This window comes from Pituophis catenifer, unplaced genomic scaffold (genome assembly GCF_029215685.1).
Source record: "Pituophis catenifer annectens isolate HBS135680 unplaced genomic scaffold, rPitCat1.0.hap2 SCAF_2, whole genome shotgun sequence".
In the NCBI taxonomy this organism is placed as follows: Eukaryota; Metazoa; Chordata; class Lepidosauria; order Squamata; family Colubridae; genus Pituophis; species Pituophis catenifer.
Window position 1 is genome coordinate 148,696,130 of NW_027256882.1, and position 21,135 is coordinate 148,717,264.

A 21,135-nucleotide genomic window follows, 5' to 3' on the forward strand; every position below is an offset into this window, starting at 1 on the left:
AAAACAAGAAAAAAGATAATTTATGCTAAGAAGTCACTCCAAGGCAGAGAGCTAATGCCTATGTTACATCCCCTGAGAATTTTATCCCTTTATGACTCTATATTAACAAATGAGTTATAGTTCATGAAATAGCTATGGTTGACTTTTAGCTTGGTCTATCTCCATATCAAATATACACTTCTTTAACAATGTTCAATGGAAGCCAGTTAGCTGCTTGAACAAAAATATAATGGAGTAGGCGTGCTTGGGAGTTTATGCTCTAAAAACAAGGTTGAAATTTGGAAGAAAAAACAAAAGTGGAAGACACAAAGTTTGGAAGTTCCCAGGCTAAATGAAACAGCATCCTCCTCCTCCAAACAGCTCCCATAAAACAGTGGGTCATAACCTGACTCATTAAGGTCTCCCATTTAGAGAAATGGATGGCTTTTGTTCAAGATTCCTGGACAGTTTTTCTATTTTATGCCCTGAAAGGTAGTAATGGTTTAATGACTTTTTCACAGGAAGCAATTCAAAACAGGAACCAGGGATTTGTTGTCCCTGCAAGCACTATTTGCAACCTGCAATAGATATAGAGAAATGGCACCCCCTGCTGCCAAGAAGCTGATACTGTAATAAATGTTCAGATATGATTTAATCAAACGTATTTCATTTTGGAACCATTTATTCCTTTTGAACAAACGATGATCTAATCACGCTAAGAAATAACAGATCTGATGTTGTCACAGAAAATGAATATGGCAGTTTCACTGCTGCATTTGAGCGCACTGCAGCTATATTATAACTAAGAATAAATCCATGTAGGCTTCTGGACTACCAAATCTGTATTTGGAAAGGAACAAGATTTTCGCCTGTCTAAACCCTGTTTTGCTAATTTTGTAAAATGCCAAGAGTCATGGATGTGAGATAAATAGCTATATAAATTTAACAAACAATTTAAATGGAAATATACTATTACCTTGCTTTTAAGAAAAACACAATGTCTAGGCAGAGTGGATTCTTTCAATATATATCATGAAGCTTATGTTTACCTAAAAATGATGTAATAGACTAAAATCATTATTTTAGTGTTGTATCACTTTTGTGTTACGTATTTGTGTTTCAGTTAGTATTCTTAATGCATTTTAAAAATCTTTTTCCCCTCATGTATCTGAAAGTCTGTTAGTTTGAAAAGTAATACAAAATCACTCCATAAACAACTGGATTAAAATTTTACTTCTCAGATAACCCAAACCATTCTACAAGAATAGCTCTATCTGCCAAAATCTAAGCTTGGAAAGCAAGAAAATGACAAAATCACAAGCAAGCCTATTGTTTATCTACCTTAAACATAATTTTCAGTATGTGACATACATGATAATTTCATGACGAGCTACAAGTTCACCCTCCTTGACCTCTTTTAGTGCAATTTGAATGGCTGCTTGCTTGACTGGGCCACAGGAGTACACTGTGTTCTACTTCAAATGTTCAGCTGACGAATGGCACTAAGGCCAAATGGGCAATTTGCTTCTCTCTCTTTTAGCCTTTAAAGCATGTCGTTGACACAGGTGGCCCTATTTGCTTTTACAACTTGCCTGTTCCTTGATGTGCAATGAGAATGGGCACTGCAAGCTAAACTGTGTATCTTTGCTTTGTCTTTGTTAATAGAGGGGTAATTTCTATTAGTTTTCTTTTGCCTAGGAAAGCTTGGTAGAACTAAATTTGAAATTCATCATCTAAAGGGAAAGTCAATGTATATGCTTAAAAATAAAGCAATGTCATTCAAGGGAGGAGAACGGACTATAACAGCTTTGGTTATATAATTGATATAAATGACCTTTATCTAGAACACAATTTCAAATGCTTTGGAAAAGAATGTTAATTTCTTTAAAAATCAAAGGTAAAATACACACAGTGTTACAAATTTAGAGATTAGGTAAATCTGTTTTAAGTACAAGAGTCTTGAGGACTGGATGTTAAATTACAGAATTCTGGACTATACTTATTTTAAATACACTTCATTAAATTTGGCTTTTTATTCAGGTCAATTACATTTAGCTTCTTTGCACTCATACCTGAGATTTCCAAAATGTCACACTATTTCAAATGTAATCCATTACTAATCCTTCCTAATCCAGATTTATAATCTACTTGCTTATTGAGTCAGAGTCAGAATTGCAATAAAGAAATGGCAAATAAATTCTTAAAATTTACATAATGAGTAATACTTGGCCAATATATATTCTAAGTAAGATTACATTTCAGGAGAGGTCTCTGTAGTCATTTCCTCTTTAATGGGATTCTCTAAGGGCTTCTGTTCTTCTTCCTGCAATGTAAATATTCAAAGTTAGAGAGTGAATCTACAAAGCAGAACAAATATAGGCTGCACTAACTACATACAGTAGTGGCCAAAATTGTGGAAACCTTTTGGGAAAAGTGTATTTTTGAGGTTTGATGGCTAATAACACCACTTTTTTTGGAGTTTCAAGATGATCATATTCCACTGCTGGAATGGCCTGGGAATAGCCCAGACGTTAACCCAATTGAAAATCTATGGAGCCGACTAAAGAAACTTGTTAGTCAGAAGCAACCCAGCAATAAAACCCAGTAACAGCAGCAGAATTAAAAGACTTGGTTCACTCCATGGGAAGATGTTGTAAGGCCGTAATTCATGCTAAAGGTTACCCAACTAAATATTAACTGACGTGATAATTTTTGTACATCTCGTTTTTTCTATGGTGATAATTTTGTATATCTCGTTTTTTCTACGTGTTTCACATTTCTTTATAGTGTAACTGCTATTCTAACAGCAAATCCTTCATAAAAGTTATTGCATTACATTCTTGATTAAATTATCTTTCCACTCATGTATAAGTTTATGGTACTACTCCAAAAAAGTGGTGTTATTAGCTAGTTTTAGAAAATACACTTTTCCCAAAAGGTTTCCACAATTTTGGCCACTACTGTATATGCCTTACTGAAGTAGACATTAATGAGTAAAATATGAATTAAAGTAAACATACACAGAATTTCACCTCTGAAGAGATCTAGCCCCACAACCACAACTCTTGGTCAACAGACAAGCCTGCAAGTTTGAGGCTGGAAATATTTAACAGATATTTGGGGGCAGGGCAGCATGCCCAGTATTTAATTTGTATTGTAGTTCAGTCTATTGGATAGTCAACATGAGAGTGAAGTGCAGACAGGGCTCTAAAAATGTTATCCATATAAAAGTTTATTCCTAACCAGAGTGACATTCAGCTGCACCGATATACTTCTCAAATACTTTTAGGAAGATAAATACATTTGCGTTATTCATTTCTAGAAATATAATTTCTGCTATTAAGACTCAGAATAGCTTCCAACTAGAAGTAAAATACATAGTTTCCTTGTAGAAAAACAGGAAAACAGAAGAGAGAACAAACCAGCAATTAAAAGTTGGGGATAATTTGAAGAAATATATAAGGAATGCATGTACATTCAGGCTAAAAAATCACAATACCATTGATATTTTTTTCTCCAGTGAACTGAAGAGCTAAAATTGGTGCTTTTCAAGTCACATACAAAGCAAGAATAACTCTGTTGTCAAGAAAAAGTGCAATAGCATTTAGACTTACAGTGCATTCAGAAGGCCCCCTTCACGTTTGTCAATTTTGTTATGCTGCAGCTTGATTCTATAATTGTTGAAATTCATTTTTTCTCATTAATCTACAATACGCCATAATGACCAAGTGAAGGCAGAATTTTAGAATTTTTGTCTGTAAATTTATTAAGAAGAGAAAATTGAAATATCACATTGGCGTAAGTATTCAGACCCTTCACTCAGTACTTTGTTGAAGGATCTTTGGCAGCAATTACAGCCTCAAGTCTTTTTGGGTATGACACAATAAGTTTTGCACTTGGATTGGGGGATTTTCTGCCATTCTCCCTTGCAAATCCTCTCGAGCTCAGTCAGGTTGGATGGTGACTGACAGTGGACAGCCATTTTCAGGTCCCTCCAGAGATGTTCAATAGGGTTCAGGGCAGGGGTGAAATCTAAAATTTCTTACTACTGGTTCTGTGGGCGTGGCTTGTGGGGGAGGGTAATGTGACTGGGTGGGCGTGGCCATTTTTTTTTTTTTACTTTTAAAACCATTTTTTCTACAACCTCTTCGGCTAAGAGGTTGTAAAAAAATGTTTTCAAAAGGCTCTGACGATCCCAGCTGAGTTCCCTGATCGGCAGAGGCTTTTTTAAAACTCAGCTGGGATCGTCATAGCATTTTAAAGAAAAAAACCCTTTTTTTCTTTTAAATGCCTTTGAAGAGCTGCGCGATCAGAGGCTTTTTTTTTTTTACTTTTAAAAGCATTTTTTCGGCTGTAGTTGTAGAAAAAATGCTTTTAAAAGTTAAAAAAAAGGCCTCTGATGATTGTGCGGCTCAGCTGGGCATGGGGGGGGGGATTTTTGCTACCAGTTCTCTGAACCACCCGCCTCCATCGCTACCGGATCAGGTTATCTGGTCCAAACTGGGAGCATTTCACCCCTGGTTCAGGGCTCTGGCTGGGCCACTCTAGGACATCCATAGAGTTCTCCCTAAGTCACTCCTGTGTTGTCTTGATTGTATGCTTAGGATTGCTGTCATGTTGGAAAGTGAACCTTTGACCCAGTCTGAGGTCCTGAGCACTGTGGAACAGGTTTTCATTGAGGATATCTTTGTACTTCGCTCCATTCAGCTTTCCCTCAACCCTGATCAGTCTCCCAGTTCCTGCTACTGAAAAATATCCCCACAGCATGATGCTGCCACCACCCTGCTTCACTGTTGGGGTGGTATTGGGCAGGAGATGTGCGGTGCTTGGTTTCCTCCAGATATAACGTTTAGAATTGAGGCCAAACAGTTCAATCTTGGTTTCATCAGACCAGAGAATCTTGTTCCTCATAGTCTGTGAGTCCTTCATGTGTTTTTTTGCAAACTCCAAGTGGGCTTTTCATGTATTTTGCTTCCGTCTAGCCACTTTGCCATAAAGCCCAGATCAGTGGAGCGCTGCAGTGATGGTTGTTCTTCTGGAACTCTGTCCCATCTCCACACAGGATCTCTGGAGCTCAGTCAGTGGGCTGAGTTCTTGGCCACCTCTCTTACCAAGGCCCTTTTCCCCCCGATTGCTCAGTTTGACTGGACAACCAGCTCTTGGAAGAGTCCTGGTTGTGCCAAACCTCTTCCATTTGAGAATTATGGAGGCCACTGTGCCCTAAGGAAACTTCGGTGCAACAAAAATTTTATTGCAGCCTTCCCCAGATGTGTGCCTTAAAATAATCCTATCTCTGAGCTTTACATGCAGTTACTTTTAGCCCATAGCTTTTGCTCTGCTACAGTATGCATTGCCAGCTGTGAAGCCTTCTATAGAGTGGCGTGTACCTTTCCAAATCATGTCCAATCAATTTAATTTACTGCAGGTGGACTCCAATCAAGATGTAGAAACATGTCAGCAACAATAAAAAGAAATGGGAGGCACCACAGCTAAATTTCAAGTGTTGCTGCAAAGAGTCTAAATACTTACGCCAATATGATATTTCAGTTTATTTCTTTTTAATAAATTTACAAATATTTCTAGAATTCTGTTTTCACTTAGTGTGTACTGAGTGTAGATTAATCAGAAAAAAATGAATTTCAACCTGTAGAATCAGACTGCAGCATAAAAAATTTGACAAAAGTGAAGGGGGTCTGAATACTTTCTGAATGCACTATATATACTGCTTCACAGAGCTTTATAGCACTCTCTGGGCGGTTTACAATATCAGCATATTGCCCTCAACAATCTGGGTCCTCATTTTACTGACCTCTGAAGGATGAAAGGCTTGAGCTGCTAACCCCTGGTAACTCCTGGCAATGGGCAGAGTTAGCCTGCAATACTACATTCTAACCACTGTGCCACCATGGCTCTAATCTAGCATAAAGGTCAGAATTTATGTGGTTATTTTATAAAACTTGGGATGATCATATAAAATTATAATTCAATATAGTAATTTTTCCACTCATGCCCCAATATTACTACTTTTATGTGAATTTACAAAGTCTGATTTCATGCTGACTTTGGAAAACGAGGCCCTACAAACATTTTATACATTTATGGACTAACTTTAAGCCGATTTTAAAAAAATGTCTGGTTATATGTAACAAAAAGTAAATTTCTGTAGTCTGCACAAGCAAAATAAGTAATCTAGAAATCTTATTTGCATACTTTAGGAAGGCATGCATGAAAGTATGGGCCATATAGAGATATATCAAGAATACGTGGGGACAGAGGAGGAGGAGTAATGAATCATGTGAGGAATCACATTCAAAATTCATAATGAACTGTTATTTCCATGACCGGGAACAGAAAGTTTATGCACCTTGAAAGAATGTGATTACTTAAAATAAATCATACTTCTGCATTACTTTTTTTATTATTTTAGAGCACAGTATTATAACATTTATAAAGAACAGAAAATGCCATGTTAGCTTATCATTATTCCTCATTAATACTTTTAGAGCCCTTTCTAATAGTTGTTACAAAGATTTTACTTAAATTAAAATTTATTTAAGCTAATAATATGGAAGTTGTAAGAAGTTAATAGCTACAGCTATTTTAATTTTCAAAGCAGATTGAAAGTAGCTTAAACTGTATTTTCAAATACCGGAATTTCAAAAAAACCCATAAATATTTCTCCCCATTATAGTCAGTTACTAAAGATACATAAACTATTCCGTTTCTGAGCACAAAGGAATCTTTTATTGTACTGAAAAATAAGCAGATGCACTAAACATGACAATGTGAACAGCACTGTTCTAATTATTATAAATACCGAATTTTTCAGACCATAAGACCCTCTGGACTATAAGACACACCTAACTTTTGGGGAGGAAAACCAGAAAAAAAAAAACTGCCTCTGCCTCCCAGCAATTTGCCTCCTTACAGCAAACAGCCTGATCAGCTTCAGCACAGCCTGATTTAGCACAAGCAGCTGATTGGCAGTTGGATCTGCCTCCCGGAATACTGCTGATCAGCTGTTCCAGGCTACGGGGATCAGTGCCGCCCATTGGCGCCACTGCCGCTCATCACTGCCACCGCAAACCTCATTTTTGGCCTCCATGCACCCTGTTTTTGGCTTCTGCGCGCCCCATTTTTGGCCTGTTCCAGGCGCGTGAAGGCAGCGCCGATGGGTGGTGGCAGTCCCCGCAGCCTGGAATAACTGATTGGTGGTATTCTGGGAGGCAGATCCAATTGCCATTCAGCTGCTCGTGCTAAATAGGGCTGTGCTGAAGCTGACCAGGCTGTTTGCTGCAAGGAGGCAAATTGCTGGGAGGCAGGGGCTGAAGAGTGGGGGCTGGCGGGTGGGTGGGGCTTCGGCAACATTCACTCTATAAGATGCACAGATATTTCCATCCACTTTTTTGGGGGGGGGGAGGGAATGCATGTTATAGTCCAAAAAATACGGTAGATTTTTTTCCTATTATAATCCATATAGCCTACAACTAGGCTATATGGATTATCATAATGCTTTGTTGTTTTGTTATGATTCTTAACACATTTATAAAAATAACAAAAACATTCATAAAATAATTACATCATTTAAAATATTATTATTATTTAGCATATGGCATATCATACATGGCCTAGCAATATATAGAAATATTTCACCCAAATTAATAAACACAATCAAATATAAAAGTTAAAATGATCTATATTCGAATACCAATGTCTAGGCCATCTAAACATTGAAGCACAGCATTGTTTATATTAAAAAAAATCAGATACTGAACTGATATATGCTCTCAGATTACAGCTAGTCACAATCCAGTTTAACAAGACATCCTGGAGTCAAACTGGGGGGAAGTACTATACTGCTGGCAGCCAGATTACTCTGCAGAATTTCCTGACTCTCAAAATACATGGGAACATGAAAATGGCCTTTTTCAGGCTCAAGTTACAAGAGAAATCTGGAATACTATTCGAATCTTCAAAATCAATGTCGAGGGGCTCAGCAAATCCAACAGACAGTATGTTTCCAAACTGTTATTGGACAGTGTCATATACATTTTAAAAATAAAGCAATTAATACTAATCTAAAACTAGTACTGGAAATAACACTGACGTTTGTTATGAACCTCTAAATACTTGTTATAAAAATATTTCTACGTTATTTGCAGGTTAAATTTACTTCACTCAAAGATAATATAAAGAACACTTAATCAAGCTTTTCAGGTGTGAAAGAAATAGAAATCTCCTTAGTGAAACAAAAATAATAATTCTTGCTGAACAGGAATTCTGCTAACATAAATTATATAGCATTTACAGCATATTCCTACACAAATCAATCCACTGTTGATTAAAGAATTGATGCATAGTAGTATCACATAGATTTACCTCTGTTTCTTCTCCCAAAACATCTTCTTCATTTGCCTCTTCCTCAGCTAAATAATTCAGGGGAAAATGAAGTTATTAATTAAAATATTTTGGATTATAAATCAAAGATATATTGAAACCTAGATCTGTTGTCCCTAACATTTCTGGCATGAGGAACTGGTTTTATGGAACACAACTTTTCCATGTGCCTAGGGGAGGTGGGAGAGGTGGAGAATGGTTTCATGTGCAACCTAAATCCATCACTGCAGATGGAACCATCACTCATTTACCCAACACTTGCACTGTCTGGTTCCTAATAGACCCTAGACCAGTACCAGTCTGTGGTCTGCCCTACATGTTTAAATATAATTCTGTCTCCACTTAAATATATTTTTCAGTTTTAATATACTTGTCTTTTTTGAGTTATTCAAAACACCTCAAAGTAGAAATAGTAAATTGAACTGTAATACTAATTTATATACTGTACGTATAGGAAGGTCTGTACAGTTTAGGGCTTCTATCATTAAATAAAAAACTTTTGGCCAATGCTCCCTTTTCAATTCCCATCTAACATTTCAACAACTGCAATGATAGCCGATTTATTGTGTTGACCAAACAACATTTGTTATTTCTACAGTTTCTTATATTTATTATGCAATGGAGTGGCTTTGACATTTTTAAAAATGAAAGTTTAAAATGAAAGCAGTTATAAATAAATAATAAAAGCTAGAAGTCATCTTTTTAATGTCAATTCATCATCATCATCCTAAACTTTTTCCCGCAGGTGCAAGGTCTGTTTTTTTTAATGTCAATTATCTATGCACAAATGATTTTCCTATCTGACTGACCCTGGAAGCTAAATAGTGATTGGATGGAAAACTATAGTACCAAAGGGAATATTGAAGCTGTAGGCTACACTGGGAAGTCAAAAAACATTCCAAAACAATGCAGCAGCAAGACAATGTTGCCAAAAAACAATACAATTGTATCCATACTTCTTGAATTTGAGGACATATTTTCCTTATGTCTGCAAGGTATCCTATAATTTAGCTTTCTCACTCTCATGTCGGAAGTACCGAGGCGCTTCTGGGTTGAAAGGACTAGCCAGCAACATCACCGTTGCCAAGGAGATGCCTGGTTGGGGGCTTCTTTCATGTCCCTGTTAAGTTGCCCACTGACGTGGTACCCATCTATCTACTCACAGTTGCTCACTTTCCTGCTCAGTCGGCAGGAGCAGGAGGGAGCAAGTGACAGAGCTCACCCTATCACAGGGCAGCACAACTGCCTTGCCAGGACTTGAACACAAGCCTGCCAACTGTCAGCCCTGCATCCTAACCATGTGAGCCACTACACTCCTATATTGTTTAATTAAGAACAAGTCTATTTGATTAATTTTCAGTTTTAGTTTGAACAAGCCAAAACTGGTTTGATGCTTAGATATTCTAAGATGTGAGAAAGGGAACTAGGCCAAATCATATTATACTTTGGTGTGATGTATGAATCTAGATATATTAGATCAAAAAGTCCCATTATACATGATCCAAACCTATTTTGTAACCCATCTAGAACAGCAGAAACATATTTGGCATATTGTTTAAAATATACAAGTAAATAGATGTTTTTAGTTAGCATGTTCTTCAGTTGTTTTTCTAATGCTCACTTTTAGAACACAAATGATTCAATTGTATTTTATGCAAATTATAAGAAGAAAATATGATTATTCATAAATCTCAGATGCCAGCATTGGAGACCATAAAAGGGGGAATATTTGTGGTTCTTTAGCAGTACTTTAATGGAGACAAATCAATGCCACAGTTGACCAGAATTCTTTGTCAGCATAGCAAAATCAACTCAGCTCCTCCATGATTTATCCTCTGAAGATCAATCCAATATTAGATATCTTCTGAGATTAGAGTCCTCTTTACAACAAGAGATAAATTCTATAAACCCAATGAGAATAGATAGCAGCCTGAATGTACATTGGAATCACATTTATGTCCCTTCAAGATTAATCTCAGCATTCAGATTTGTTCAATTGAATTTGCTATATTTTTTCAAAAACCTTAATTTTATGTTGTTGCAATGTAATGAGGGGAAATGTGTTCTGCAACTATTATAGTGAGTAGATCTTCCATGTTTATTTTAACTATTCTGAGATTGAGTATATTTGTACATTTTAGAGGATGACACGGGAATGATTTGCATTTTCTTTTACTTATGTCTTTACTCTATTTTTGAAAATATGGTCTTATTACTGATCTGCGTTTTACATCTTGTATTCTAATATGGCCTAGTGGCTAATCAATAAAGTGCTATTGTTGTGTAAATCTGTAATAACAAAGATACAGGTAGTCCTCGTTTAGTGACCACAATTGGGACTGACAACTCAGTTGTTAAGTGAAATAGTTACTAAGTGAAACTGCGACTGTTCTTATGATCTTACTTCAGCTTTCCTTTGCTTTACAGACCTGCAAAGGTCGAGGCTGTCACTAAACGAGGATCTGTGTTTTGTCTGAATGGAAAAATGTAGTATGATTTTGAATTGCATTAATGCTACTTAAAAATAAATACCGCTTGCAAAATAAAGAATATAATTTTAACTTAATGTAGATTTTATTTTTAATCTGTGTTCTTTAAAGTATATTACTCTGGATGCTGTTTTAATTAAATGACACATTCAGAGTCAGCTCAGCATATCTTTTGAATTAAGCCATCCTTTCATGCAGCAATCATATTGTTTCTTTTTTTAGGAACATGTATTATTAAATATGCTTGACAAATTTTTTTGATCAATTTTCTTAGACCAGTTGTTAAACTATCTCGGCTGTAATTTCCTAGATCGCTCTATCCACTACCCACAATTAAGAATTCAAACATGATACAGATAAATTTTCCATGGGCAGATACCTGAATCCAGGCATTTTTTGCCAATAACCCTAGAATACTTATTATCTCACTCATTTATTTTTTGAAAAATTCAGCTGTTATTTGCCTGACAGACACACACACACACACACACACACACACACACACACACACACACACACATTTTCCCTGGATAAATGTGCATTTATTTTTCTTCACTTCACCTTTAGTTTCCAATTGCTTAAAGTTCAAATTTAGAATGGAAGGATTTATAATCCTTGCAGCAGCTGGTCATTTGCATTATTTTAGAGAGCCATTGGGGCTACTTGGAGATTTATCTCTGTCCTCAGGGTCACCTGAGTAGTGCAAATGGGTGTGGAACATTCTTGGAACTGCTGACAGGACTATATTATAGACTGGAGATAGATGATGTCGTATTCCCCCCCCCCCCCCCGTTGAAAGAGGGCTGTTCAATTTTGACATAGATGGCTTCTTTCACCCTTTCAAATCAGATTTTGAAAGAAAACCCGAGATAAACCTCCAAGTGGCCTCAACAACTCTTTAAAAGAATGCAAATGAACAGCTGTCTGCAAGGAATATAAATCCTTCCATTCCCCACCATCCAGTCAGAGCTGAAGAAGTTTCTTGGATGAGAAGCAAAATGTTTTCAAAGAAAAACAAGTCCAGCTTCCTCTTGAAAAAGCACCTTTGGGATAACCATGACCTGGATGGCTGAGAATATCCATAGATATTAAAATTAAACCAATACTTGGGCACTAGGCAGCTTAGAAACCTACCCAAATTATAAAAAGCTGCAATGATCACTAAAAATATATCAGGTAGAACACAGAACCCTGAGGTCATTCAAGAGAGCTGTCAAAGGCATCAGACTGGAGATTCCAAAATTAAGCTATAAAGAAAAATATTCTTCCTACTGAAAAAGTAAGCATTTGTCATAAGCTCTAATCATACTAGCAAGCAATCCTTAATAAGCTTAATTCTTAAGAATGCAGCTGTCACCATCATCTTCCTCTTATCATGCCATTATTCATGAAACTATGATATTACTTCTATTCTGGAGTTAGGAAAAAAGAATTAAGAGTGGATGTAGGCCTGTGATACCTCCACTAGAAGTAAATACGTTAACATTTCTTGTTGTAACAACCATCTTTCCTGCAGAATACCTGATTATGTATGCTACAAATTAACATATTGTACACTTCAGTCAAGGAAGATCTTACCAAAGAATAGCAAGGAACCTACCATGCTGCTCTAGATACGTCTGGAGTCTGTTGATGAGATCTTGTTTGTTTCCTTTTGCCTCCAATCCTCGGGCTAAACACTCCTGTTTCAACTCCGCAAGCTGTTAAAAGTAGAAAAGATTTAACTTTAATCAAACAAGTGATTTCCTATAAAAGACACATAAAAATTAAAGCGAAGCTATAAAAATCAGCCCAAATCAGCCTCCTTTGAACAAGCGAAAGAGGTGACCTTCAGAGAAACAGGCAAGATTCTGTTACTATATAGCCTATTTCAATAAAGCATAGCTTTTAATTTTCCTGTGGAACTGTCTTCCTGATCTTGTCTACCTGTAGAGTTGGCACTCCTGCAGGCGGACGCTGTGGTTTAAGGATGACTCTCAAATGTTTACATCAACATGACCTTGAAAGAAAAGCATCAGTGGGAGTCTGAAACCAAGAAAACTGAAGAATTTGTTCAAAAAAAATCAATAAAGAAACTCAAGCTGGACCCATCGTTTTAAGGTATTAGATCGCAGTAACGATACCATTAATGATTTTCTTAGATTTTCATGCTAACAAGCTGCCCGACAAAGTAGGCAACCCCATAATTTCCCGGACTGTATCCCAAAAAGCTTTACTTGTTTCAACGGTTGAATTAAGCTCAACCTGGAGCAAAGTCACAAAAAAGAAAAAGAAAAAGAAAAAAAAGGGGGGGGGATGACAAAAAGCAACACGTTAGCACGCTTGCAGGCGGCTTACAGTCCCCCAAAGCAAAAGGTTGAAAACAGGAGCGCTGTTCTCTGAAAAGGGAAGAGAAGAACCACGGTGGGAGGGAAAGGCTATCGGCCAAGAAGGATCAGGTCCGGGCCGGGAGACAAGACTCCAGACGCGCGGCGTGAGGAGAATCCCAGCATCCCTTTCCCGCGCTCTCCTAAAGGTTGACAAAGAAGTCCGTCCGCTAACCCACCCACACAAAACAGAAGGCAGCTCCCTCCTACGGTCGAGTGGGAGGAGAAGGCCGAGCGCCGCTTCTCCGGGCCAAACGAAAGCAAACGCTTCTCCTCCGCCCAATGCAGCCTCCATACCTTCAACTTGTGCAACTCGACCGTCTCCGCCGCCATCTTAGCTTCGCCTCCCTCAACAATCCAACTCCCCGCTCGCAAAAACACCCCCCCCCCCCACACACACACACACACACACGACGCCCCCGAGAACGCTCGCCGAGTCCTTGCCCAATCCGAGCCGCGCTCTCACTCGAACGTCTCACCCTTCCGAACGTCGACCCTCGCCATTGGTTGGCGGGTGAGGAACCGGATGGAGAATCAAAAGAGATACGAAAGGGAAACCACCAATAGGAAGGAAGCGGCCGGCCGGAGCTGTTGCTGACTGGCGAGGAGGAGGAAGTGGAGACGGGGAGGCGTTAGAAACCGGCCGCGTCGTATCTGCGGGCGGAAAAAGAGGCTGCCTGCTGCGGGGATTTTCTTCTCGTCGTAGCGGCGGGAGCCGTCGCGGAAGCTGGCAGGTAGGCAACTGATGAGGGACGCAGCACAACTGAGGAGGGGGCAGGAAGGGAGGATTCCCTGCGAGAAGAGAAAATAAAGGATCCTTTAGGCGCAGCGGACCCTTCCACCCCCCCACCCCCCCACCCCCACCCCCAATCTTTTGGGCACCAGCGACCCATTCCGTGGGGAGACGTTTTTCGTGGACCGGAGCGGGCATTGTTTCGCGTGCTGCCTGCATCCCGCAAATGGGGCTTTGCTTGTTTGCGTTGCCCGGTTGCTGGCATGCCGCCGCCCAGTGGCAGTCCACAGACCGAGAGAGGGTGGTGGTGGTGGTGGTTGGGGGACGGCTACACTAGTTGACAGTAATCTTTTACCATGTTCTTTTCCCACAGAAAAAGGCAAGCATTTAAAGTTGAACCGGAGCCTTCAGGACATCACCAGGTCATCCCATAGTGGTGATATAAAGCTGGATGTCATCCTCAGGATCATCATACCCACCAGGGGCCACCAACCTTGGCAGCTTTATGACTGGTGGACCTCAATTCCCAGAATTCCATGGCTGCCTGGGGAATTCTGGCAATTGAAGTTGCCAAGGTTGGCCACCCCTGCTTTATTCCATGTTGTAAAGTGGCCTCATCCAGCAGCCTCTTGTAGATGTAAAACAGGAACCGGGAGACCGCCCCCACCAAACTTTTGGGCACTAGGGACCGATTCCACCAAGAGAGGTTTTTCAGCAGACTGTGTGTGTGTGTGTGTGTGTGTGTGTGTGTGTGTGTGTGTGTGTGTGCATGCGTGCGTGTGTGTGGTTTTGCATGCTGCCTGCATCCTGCGGATAGGGTTTTGCTTGTTTCTTCGGCCCGGTTGCTGGCATGAAGCAGACCGGTGCCGGTCCATGGACAGGGAGTTGGGGACCAAATGAGTTAGAATGTCCGCTGCTTTACTCACTCTCTGGGTCTTCTATGCACAGAAGGAAGTTTTCAGTGCGCTTTCTAAAATAACAAAGCATAGACCCATCCCAGGCGGAGTAGAATATCCTCCCTTTTCCAGTTTCCAGCCTTTCAGATAGGACGGAGCTACTAAGCTACACAGCCTCCTGACTAGAAGTTGTTGGCCTAACCTCCAGTTGAGGAAGGCTGAGATAAAAAGTGAACGTGAGGGGTCCTTGGTGCTCTGTGTGCTTGCTCGTCCTCTTGCAGACATTTCATTAGCCGAACTAGGTAACATTGTCAATGAAATAATAGAAAATACATGTAGCTCGGGTTTTAGATTGACATTTAACATCAATGCTAGTGAATGTAAGGCAATCAATGCAGGGCATTCTGGTGCTCTGGGTTTCTCGACCTCAGGATTGTCTGTGCTATCAGGCGACCTTCCACAGCTGTTCATATCTAATAAAATAATCCTTAAATGGAGAATGCCACAGTAGTTTTTTTCTTAAGCAGTTGTGCTGGAGAAGCAGCAATTAAGTCATCATAGGTAGGTGTTTTTAGGTATATGTAGAGTCTTTCTTTACAAGGAAGTCATGATGATGAAATCATTGGGAGATGCATAGTTTTCTTGGTCTGCAGATTTAGGGTGGAAAGAATTTATGTTGTGGTTCCTTTCTATCATAGCAACAGGAAGCTAAGCAAATGATTGCTGTCACCATTTGTTTTGTTCTGCCTGGCAGTTATGGCTCTGATAATAAAAGTAAGCGACTCCCTCCTCTGGGCTTGTTCCAGCTGATAGTGAGGAGAGATCTAGCCAGGGGTTCCCAGCCTCCGGTCCATGGACCGGCACCGGATTGCAGCATGCCAGAACCCAGGCCATGTAAACAAGCGAAGCCCCATCCACAGAATGCAGGCGACATGCAAAACCATGCCATCTCTGCGGAAAAACCTCTCTCCATGGAATCAGTCCCTAGTGCCCAAAAGATTGGGGGCCACTGATCTATTCCATTCCTGTTTTACATCTACAAGAGGTTGCTGGATTAGATCATTTTACAGCATGGAATAAAGTAGGGGTGTCCAACCTTGGCAGCTGAAAGACCTGTGGACTTCAATTGCCAGAATTCCCCAGGCAGCCATAGAATTCTGGGAGTTGAGGTCCACGAGTCAAAAAGATGCCATGGTTGGAGACCCCTGGGATAAGGTATGATGATCCTGATGATGATATCCAGCTTTATACTACCACTATGGGCTGATCTATGGGTATATTGTGTATACATGTACAATGACAATAAAGTTATTATTATCTGGTGATGTGAAGGCTCTGGTTCAACTTTAGATGCTTGCCTTTTCTGTGGGAAAAGAACACTGTAAAAGATTACTATCAACTAGTGTACAAGTATTTTAACAGCTTGCCTTGACCCCAGTTTTATGAGGAAATTATGGGATGTGCGAGGATTAACTGAGTGATTCTGAGACAGTATTTTGATTTGGCTCCATACAGTTCAGGTTCGTTCTCCCCCACTCAAACTACCAAGCTTAAACGGGGCCTGTTCTATGCTTTCTGATTTGCATTCACACACCTATACCAATATATGGGTGTCTACATATATACACACCAATGTATCTTTTCTCAACAGGATGAATGTTGGAGTAGCCCACAGTGAGATGAATCCCAACACGCGAGTGATGAACAGCCGAGGCATTTGGTTAGCTTACAGCATTTCTGTGGCTGTGCTCCATATCATCTTTCTTAGCATTCCCTTCTTCAGTGTCCCCGTGGTCTGGACTCTAACTAATGTTATCCATAACCTGGTAAGTCTAAACTCTTGATTCCTGGCCAATTTATTGGCCATGTTCTGAGAATTTAGGATACAAATTGACAGCTTTTAATCTTGGGAGCCTCCTGTATGGCCTGCCACAAGTGACCACATTCCAGTCCCACTGCGGTTTCATTCATTGTACAATTTATTTAGGAATATTTTCCTCAAAAATAATCCTGCCCTAGGTGATTTTGCACATTTACTGAAAAGTGCAAGAAGTCATTATTGTTACCATTGTTTCTGTGGTATTCTTCAGGAAAGTAAGAAGGGGAGATGGACGGTTAAGAACTAGGAAGGAAGGAAGGAGAAAAAGAAAGAAAGAAAAAGATTGTTACTCCTTTTTTGTTTCTGTTCCTCCCAGGTGATGTATTGGTTTCTCCATACAGTGAAAGGGACTCCCTTTGAAACGCCTGACCAGGGCAAGGATCGCCTACTCACACACTGGGAGCAGATTGACTACGGCACACAGTGGACATCCTCCCGCAAATTCTTAAGCATTTCCCCAATCATTCTGTAAGTGTTGGGTATTACTCAGGCCAGCCTTGCTATTAAAATTGCTGCTGTAATTGATTTAATTGTTTTATTAATGTAATTACTTTAATTATTTTTAATCATTAATAGCAATAGCACTTAGACTTATATACCGCTTGTCAGTGCTTTAAAGCCCTCTCTGAGCGGATTACAATGTCAGCATATTGCCCCCAACAATCTGGCTCCTCATTTTACCAGTCTCGGAAGGATGGAAGGCTGAGTCAACCTCAAGCCTTGTCAGGATCGAACTCCAGGCTATGGGCAGAGTTTGTCTGCAGTACTGCATTCTAACTTCTGCACTACCAGAGCTCTTAATATTTCTTACATTTTGCAGGTATATGAATTTGGGCCTCCTATTAGCATGTATTATGTAACATGGTCTCCATAGTAATTTGAAATTGGGAGCCTTAGCTCAAAATGATTATCAGCAGTTTACAACTTGATTTTCAGTGCTATTATCTTCTCAACTCTTAATCAAGAATGTACATTTGAAACTGACTTTGAATTTCCCAAGTTTATTGAATCAAAGAAGGCTTCTTGTTTTAAGTCATAAACTAGTTTTCGCAAGGACTGTATCAACAGAATAACTTGTGCTCTTCCAGACACATTTTTCTCATTCTTCACCACCTTCACAACTGCGAATGGTCGCTGAACAAGGCAGTCATTAAAACAAGGTTACCTGTAATGACTGTATTGCAGGACTCTTTCCATCATTTTTCCTTAAAGGAAAACTAAGTCAAAAAACGAATTGGAGAGACTTGAGTGCATATCTGTAACTAATCAAGTATATTTCTTATCCTTCAGGTACATTTTAACCAGCTTTTATACAAAATATGACCCTGTGCACTTCATAATCAACACCACTTCGCTTCTGAGTGTCCTCTTGCCCAAATTACCCCTGTTCCACGGGGTCCGTCTCTTCGGTATCAACCAGTATTGAAGCAGAAGGGATGTTGGCACTGCTGAGACATTATTCTTCCAAAGAAAATTAGTTCCAAGAAAGTGTGGGCAAAGCTGTTGTTGCATCACCTTGGACTCTCTGGAACCAGATTTCGCTGGGTGAGGCAAGCCGAGCTGCCACTGCTCAAATGACTGAGCAGTATGGAGCATTCTTCAACATTTCTGGCAAGGAGATCTAAGCCATTTTTCTTGCGGCTAGTCTATACTAGGGGTGGAATTATCTGGTGGAATGAAACAATAGTTGAATTGTCATGCGAATGTGAGTTCTCTAGCTCTCCCATGTAAAAATTCCTGCTTTTGCTCTTTGTAGTGGGGGACTGGAATCCCTTTCTGGAAGGGATTTAATGTTGCTTAAGACCACCTTCCTTCCTTTGTAAACTTCCCTTTTTTTCAAATGTGGTTGTGCTGCTAAATTTCCAGAGTTTTCCCGCTCAGGAAAAATGAATTAGCCTGCTGTGACAGGTCTCATAGTTACGGTTCTAAGCTGTGTAAATAATATTTTATAAATACTCACATGGTAGGTACGTATTAACATAACTGTTCATTCCAGCTGAATGCAAATTATAGAGTATTCCCTCTACTCTCTCCCCCCTTTAAAGTAGGTTTTCCGGTTATAAAGGAATAATGTAACACAACATTGAAATGGGAAGATGCAAATTAAATTATACATTTAGTCAGTGTTCTGCATTGCTTTTGTTCTTTTATCAACTCTGTTTATACCAGCCCCATGAAATTATCAACATAAAAAGCTGAAACGATAATGATATGGGCAGATCACTTATTTAATCTGTGTATGAACCTTATTTGTTGTTAGTTTCTATCATAATTCCCCAGCTTGTTAAAAAAAAAGTACTAGAAAAAAGTTCTTATTTTTATAGGGCAGACATCTCTAACCTGCTGTTTATAGGCTACAGGAATCTCATTTTTTGTGAGGTTTCTTCACACATCCATGAAAGCGATCCAATGTTACGTCAAGGGAATTGGTTTAAAGGACAAGATGAATGCTCTGTTTACTGGTATTTCAAATAGCCATCTTTTAAAAAAGCAAGAAAGACAGTCAAAAACAAATAAACTCAAGCTCATAGTTATCAGCAAACACACTTTATAGCAAATTTTTTTCTGATCAAAGTTTGTGCTAAATATTAAAATGGTGGTTTTAAATTTGCTTCAAAACTCCACAAGGGACTGTACTCTATTCTCTCTCATTCCTTATCATTAACTGTGGAAGTAGCCAATAAAAGTGTAAGACTAAAAGCATGCAAGGAGGCGACAAGTCTAAGTAAGAACTAGATGTCACTATTATGTTAGTATGAAAAGCAATCATGTTTGCACCCTCCCAAACTAGATCAGCTTTTATAGGATTATCTAGCAAATCGGTGTTTCTCAATCTGGGCAACTTTAAGACATGTGAACCTCAACTCCCGGAATTCCTCAGCCAGTTGAAATTCACTGTACCAGGGTTGAAAGCCCAAAGGGGAAATATTGACTTTTCAAGGATCATCCCAATTGGTGTTCCTTCAGCCAGACACCTATGGAATGGATAGAATAAAAGCCTAACCTTAACCATAACAAAGGCATCACTGCTGAAATCACTTTCTATAACATTCTAATTTACTACTAGCCCCTGTATTTTTCCTGGTTTAAAACCTCAAATTGCTGTGGATTGGAGGCTTCTGTCTGTCTTGCTTTGAGCCACCTCTGGAAAACTTGCTCCTTCACATGAGAAAAGAGGCAAAAGGCAGAATAAGGCTGCCCTTTCCTGTTTCATCTCAGCCCATCTTAAAAGCAGAATGTTCCTGCTCTGTCTTCCTGGATTGGCTATTTAGCATTTTGATTATCTCTGCCCATCTTTTAACTCCTATCTTTGGGGATCACATTTCTCTGCATTTAGTATGCCCATGCAACAATCACACTCCTCCTTAGTTGCTCCCCCATTTTGGAACAGTGTTTGCCTGCGCATCCAAATGGCTCCCTGCCTCCTGGTTTTTAGGAACACTTTCAAAAGATAGAGACCTTGGGGGCTGGAATGCTACAATCTGTTCCCTCCAACAATAGAAATGGTCTTTTGCTGGTGGTTGAATTAAATTCTGGTTTATATCCTACTATGTCCTGTTTTAAGCATTGTAATTACTGCTATTTTACTCTAATGTGTACTGTATGTTTTTAATCAAATTTACAATAGTTGGGATGTATGCTGCTCAGAGTTTATTAGAGCAGCTTATAAATAAAATTAAACCCAAAGAGAAAATGTTTGGCTCCTTGTATTGCTGTTTTTAACCTCGGCTAACACTTCTCAAATCAGAGAAACAAGACATCTTGGTATGCCTTCAACAATCAGGGGCATTAATTCTCTGAGTCAGAATACAGAATAACAGTTGGAAGGGACCTTGTAGATCATCTAGTCTAAACCTTGCTCAAGCAGGAGACCCTATACCATTTCTGACAAGTGACTGTCTAGTCTCCTTCAAAGCCTCCAGTGATGAAGCACCCACAACTTCTGAAGGCAAGCTGTTCCATTGGTTTATTGTTCTCACTGTCAGAAAATTTCTCCTTGTTTCTAGGTTAAATCTCTCAATCAATTTCCATCCATTAGTCCTTGTCTGGCCTTCAGGTGCTTTGGAAAATAGGTTGTCCCCCTCCTCTCTATGACAGCCCTTCAAATGTTGAAACACTATGTCACTCTGGTCCTTCTCTTCATTAGACTAGCCATGCCCAGTTCTTGCAACCATTCTTCATATGACCCGAGACTCCTAAACATCTGTGTTGCTCTTATTCGCAGTCTTTCTAGTCTCAACATTTTTTTTTATAGTGTGGTGACCAAAACTGGATGCAGTATTCTAGGTGTGTCCTTACTTAGGCTTTATAGAGGTGTACTAGTACCTGACATGAGCTTGATTTAATCCCTCTGTTAATGCAATTTAGGATTGCATTGGCTTTTTTGGCGGCTGCT

At 39.4% G+C, this 21,135-nt stretch overlaps 2 protein-coding genes across 3 annotated transcripts in view; one reads left to right on the top strand and one right to left on the bottom strand.

Moving 5' to 3' along the window:
* The window catches only part of SARNP (SAP domain containing ribonucleoprotein), a 71,932-nt gene extending 58,330 nt beyond the window's left edge, over window positions 1–13,602 (bottom strand). The window contains exons 1-4 of the mRNA XM_070934774.1: window positions 13,529–13,602; window positions 12,466–12,565; window positions 8,359–8,405; window positions 2,235–2,302 (exon numbers count right to left, since the gene is read on the bottom strand). Of these exons, the coding sequence (XP_070790875.1) occupies window positions 2,235–2,302; window positions 8,359–8,405; window positions 12,466–12,565; window positions 13,529–13,564 (251 nt within the window). The 5' untranslated portion in view covers window positions 13,565–13,602. The remainder of the gene's footprint in view (window positions 1–2,234; window positions 2,303–8,358; window positions 8,406–12,465; window positions 12,566–13,528) is intronic.
* Window positions 13,603–13,861: 259 nt separating this feature from the next.
* On the top strand, window positions 13,862–20,424 carry ORMDL2 (ORMDL sphingolipid biosynthesis regulator 2). Of its 2 annotated transcripts, none has more exons than XM_070934775.1 (4): window positions 13,862–13,965; window positions 16,512–16,686; window positions 17,056–17,207; window positions 18,030–20,424. In XM_070934775.1, the coding sequence occupies exons 2-4, from the start codon at window positions 16,513–16,515 to the stop codon at window positions 18,163–18,165; spliced, it is 462 nt and encodes a 153-aa protein (XP_070790876.1). In that variant the 5' UTR covers window positions 13,862–13,965; window position 16,512; the 3' UTR covers window positions 18,166–20,424. The 2 variants fall into 2 exon arrangements, with proteins under 2 accessions (XP_070790876.1, XP_070790877.1); XM_070934776.1 differs by lacking the exon at window positions 13,862–13,965 and adding an exon at window positions 16,279–16,380.
* The last annotated feature ends 711 nt before the right edge of the window (window positions 20,425–21,135 follow it).

What these genes read in the sequence shown, in the direction of transcription:
- ORMDL2 (XM_070934775.1), top strand. Translation starts at nt 16,513, where the DNA reads ATGAATGTTGGAGTAGCCCACAGTGAGATGAATCCCAACACGCGAGTG. An exon ending in CTAATGTTATCCATAACCTG is followed by an intron (nt 16,687 to 17,055) that starts GTAAGTCTAAAC and finishes TGTTCCTCCCAG; the next exon opens with GTGATGTATTGGTTTCTCCA. An exon ending in AGCATTTCCCCAATCATTCT is followed by an intron (nt 17,208 to 18,029) that starts GTAAGTGTTGGG and finishes CTTATCCTTCAG; the next exon opens with GTACATTTTAACCAGCTTTT.